The 3,905-nt window shown below is 39.9% G+C and overlaps 1 protein-coding gene across 3 annotated transcripts in view; it reads right to left on the bottom strand.

Annotated features, from left to right (window-relative positions):
- LOC106144462 (zinc finger protein 345-like) overlaps positions 1–3,905 on the bottom strand; it is a 36,138-nt gene that overhangs the window by 2,923 nt on the left and 29,310 nt on the right. The window contains exons 3-4 of one of the 3 annotated variants that reach the window (XM_026778366.1): positions 2,848–2,967; positions 2,596–2,687 (exon numbers count right to left, since the gene is read on the bottom strand). The exons of 1 other annotated variant lie outside the window; for it this stretch is intronic. In XM_026778366.1, coding sequence (XP_026634167.1) covers positions 2,596–2,687; positions 2,848–2,872 — 117 coding nt within the window. In that variant the 5' untranslated portion in view covers positions 2,873–2,967. Of the gene's footprint in view, positions 1–2,595; positions 2,688–2,847; positions 3,019–3,905 lie in introns of those variants that run through there. One more of the 3 variants, XM_026778367.1, reaches the window with a different exon arrangement.

The raw sequence follows: 3,905 nt of genomic DNA, 5'->3' as shown, positions 1-3,905 counted from the left end.
CTGAGCCATCTCTCCAGCCCAGGAAAATTATTTTTTAAAAAAGATTTATTTGTTCATTATGTAAACAGTGTTCTGCCTTCATATATACCTGCATGCCAGAAGAGGATGCCAGATCCCATTATAGATGGTTGTGAGCCACCATGTGGTTGCCTGGAATTGAATTTAGAATCTCTAGAAGAGCAACCAGTGCTCTTAACCTCTGAGCCATGTCTACAAGCCCTGGAAAATCATTCTTTAATATGGAATGTAGACATAGTTTAGCAGTCAAAACTACTGTTTGTTCTTCCAGATGCTCTGGGTTTGGTTCCCAGGACCTAGAGGGCATCCCATAACCACCTGCAGTTTCAGTTCCACCTGATCCATTGCCTTCTGAGGGCATGTAAGTAGGACATAGACATACATGCAGGCTAAAATACTCATACACATAAATTAAAATAAAATTTAATTGTATATTCTAACTTTGTGTGCTGTACAACAGTTTCCTGAGAGTTTGAAACATTCTGCCCCGCAGAAAAACTCGTTAAACAGGAAGTAAACAACTCACAACTGTCAATGAAACTGAACAAATTCCTTAGATTCCTCCCTCCATTCTTCTCTCCTTCCCTCCCTCCCCAAGAGTATATGAAGAGTAAAGACTGCAGAAAGCCATTCTGACTTCCTAAGTCGAGCTGCAAGGATTTTCAGATGAGCACAGGCATGGCCCCCTCTCCCCCCAAGAAGAAACCAGCCTAGCAGCCTCAGCTGAGCTGCCTAGAAGATTGGCTCTGGCCAAATGAGTCACCAGGAAATGATACCCTCCAACTTGTTGCACTGCTGGCAAGCAATACAGTCTGCTCCAGGTTTCCCGGATTTGTGAGATGTCATCCATGCTTGGGGATGCAGTGTCTCAGTCATTTCTACTTCTATAAGTAACCCTAGTAAAATTCATCGGTTCACCAAGTTGGTGATATCCATGTAACATGGGCTCCCTTTATGTGTGTGCGCACACTTGTGTGTGCATGTGCATCTCCCCAGTCTGTCACACAATACTGAAAAAAGAATGACATGATAGTCCCACAGATGATATACTTTTAGGAAATATAAGATAAAAATTTAAGGTTTAGAAATAGAAATCTACCATTTATGAAGTATGAGTATATGTCATATGGGTTCACAGTGTCACATCTCAGATGGAAAGTTTGTGATAAGCAAAATTGTGTCTCTAAATGCTACAACTGTATCCATTACAGCCTTTTCTCATAATCTCCAACTATGAAAAACAGTAGCTTCAGCAAAAGAGAAAAAGAGGTGGTAGGAGAGCCTTCCTCCTCCAGAGGAAAAGGCCCGAACAATATAACTAAGAGGAATCTTCATTTCTGCTTATGTACATTACTCAACAGTCTCAAGAAAATTCTTACTGACATTCTACATGCTTTCACATAAAGACTCAAAATCAGGAGAGGCTACACAATAGGTCACTGTCTGAAAAGCACACAAAAGAAAAAGTGAACATATTCATTCCTCTAGTTTGGAAAGTTACCCCTGATCATCGGAACCAAGAGAAAGATGTGAGCAGGAACGAACTCTTCTGAGACAAATAGAGATCAGGTGTCAACAAACAGGCACATCATCACTGTGATATCAAATGCCAAAGGGAGAAACAGCAGACACAGTGTGCATCTCTTTACAGAAATACCAATTTCACGGCATGATCAAGGCTCTCTGGCCTGCCATCTTCAGCACTCTCTAGAGAGTTTAAATATTTAGCGATAGGATAGATGTGGATCCAAATAGCACATCTCTGAGTTCTTTTCCAAAACATTATTAGAGATTCTAGCAAGGAACTCAAGGCGGTCAAATGTGGAAACCTGACACATCCCTCGCATAGAACCTACATGACACATGAGGCCTTAACTAATACATGGATAACAAATCCATCCTTTTGTAGCAATGAAACCACAACACATTTATTTGAGCGCTTGTCACAATGGAAATGCAGGTTTTACTTTCATTGTGAATATTTGCCCTCACACAAAATCTGAAGAAAACTGGAGAAAAGGCTGTGGTACACAGTAGATATTTAAAGAGTTAATCTTGACTATAGGTGCGGGGGGGGGGGGAATACATGGGAAACAAACATTTCAAATGATAACTATCAGAAGCAGAGAATGAAACACTTTCCAGGTGTCTTACCTAGGCTTTTTATTGCTGTCAAGAGACACTATGAGGAGGCAACTCTTAGAAAGGAGAACATTTCACTGGGGCTAGCTTATAGTTTCAGGGGTTTAGTCCATTTTTGTAATGACAGGAAACATGGTGGCATGCAGGCATGGTGCTAAAGAAGGAGCTGAGAGTTCTACATCTTGATGCATAGGCCGCAAATTGACACTGGGCCAAGCTTGAGCATCTGAGACCTCATAGTCCACTGCTACGGTGACACACTTCTTCTAACAAGGTCACATGTACTCCAACGTGGCCACACCTCCTAGTAGTGCCGCTCCCTCTGAGTCAAGCACTCAAACACATGAGTCTATGGCGGTTATTCCTATTCAAACCATCACACAAGATTTTAATATATAACAAATCTCAAAGGAAAAAAGTGAACACAACACTAACCTGGGATGTTCTTACTGAAGAAGTAGTCACTTCTTCTCGTTGCTCTGCTCTGACTTTCCATCTCAGGAACAATGACTGGACCCCTTCTTGCCCTTTCATACCAGGTGTCAAAAATGCAAAACAAATATTAATAGTAAACTCTGTTAAGGAACAATGTCAAACCACATAAAAAGACCCAAATACCAGACTAATATCAGATGTACGGTCAATAATTCTAAAGCAAGGAGAGAATGAAAAAATATATTTAAATACCTGAAAGAAAATAACTGCCAGCCATGTTACTGCAGCCAGAAAAATGATCTCTTAAAATTGACAGAGAAGTGTGTTTGAAGATAGTCAGGAGTTAACACATGTCATTCCTCTTAAGCAGCACTGCGGATAATAGTTAGAGGCAAAATATACAAAGATTAGTCAAAAAAATTATCATGAGACTACCGGAAATAAGACATTTCATGTGAGGAAGAGAAAAACAGAGGAGACCCAGGAGCAGTAACTGTATCTAACACACCAAACCAGAAAGCTACCGAGTCTAACAAGGAAGGAATAAAAATGCCACCTACAATCCAACCAGCCACATCAAAAATATCACAGGGAATAAAAACCATACGATAAAAATCCCAGTAGGACCTGAAAATGGCATTTGACAAAGTGCAACAAAGCCTCATGGTAAACTTCTAAACAAACTAGGGATGGGCAGTAATGGCACATGCCTTTAATTCCAACACTTGGGAGGTAGAGACAGGCAGATCACTGCAAGCTTGAGGTCCCCCTGTTCTACAGAGTGAGTTCTAGGACAACCATGGCTACACAGAAACCCTGATTTGAAAAACAAAAAGAAATTTAAAAAAACTGAGAATAAACAGAACCCAGGTCAACATAATGAGAGGTACATGTGTCAATCCTAGGCCAACATTTATAGCAGAAAGAAAAAAATTAAAAATAGCATTACTTCAAAAAACTGTATTAAGAAAATACATGTGTTCTGTAGTCTCACATAATAATTATAAGAGCAAGCTGAAAATTTTGATAAAACAATAAAGAATGAAGAAACAGAAGACATACAGATAAAAAAAGAATGATATGGTCATATACACAAAACCTCCCTACAGACACCATGGGAAACTTTTAGATAGGATAAATGCTTCACATAATATTGAAGAATACACAATTATAATAGAAACACTGCTCCTTCTTCTATGTGCCAACAATGGGACACATTGCTTTGTTAAGAAACAAAGTAGGTCCTTGCTCGTGCTCCCCCTCCTTCTGCTCCTGATTTGGACCTTGAGATTTCTGTCCGGTGCTCCAAT

This window comes from Microtus ochrogaster, unplaced genomic scaffold (genome assembly GCF_000317375.1).
Source record: "Microtus ochrogaster isolate Prairie Vole_2 unplaced genomic scaffold, MicOch1.0 UNK130, whole genome shotgun sequence".
NCBI lineage: Eukaryota > Metazoa > Chordata > Mammalia > Rodentia > Cricetidae > Microtus > Microtus ochrogaster.
This window is presented reverse-complemented; position numbering and strand designations above follow the sequence as displayed.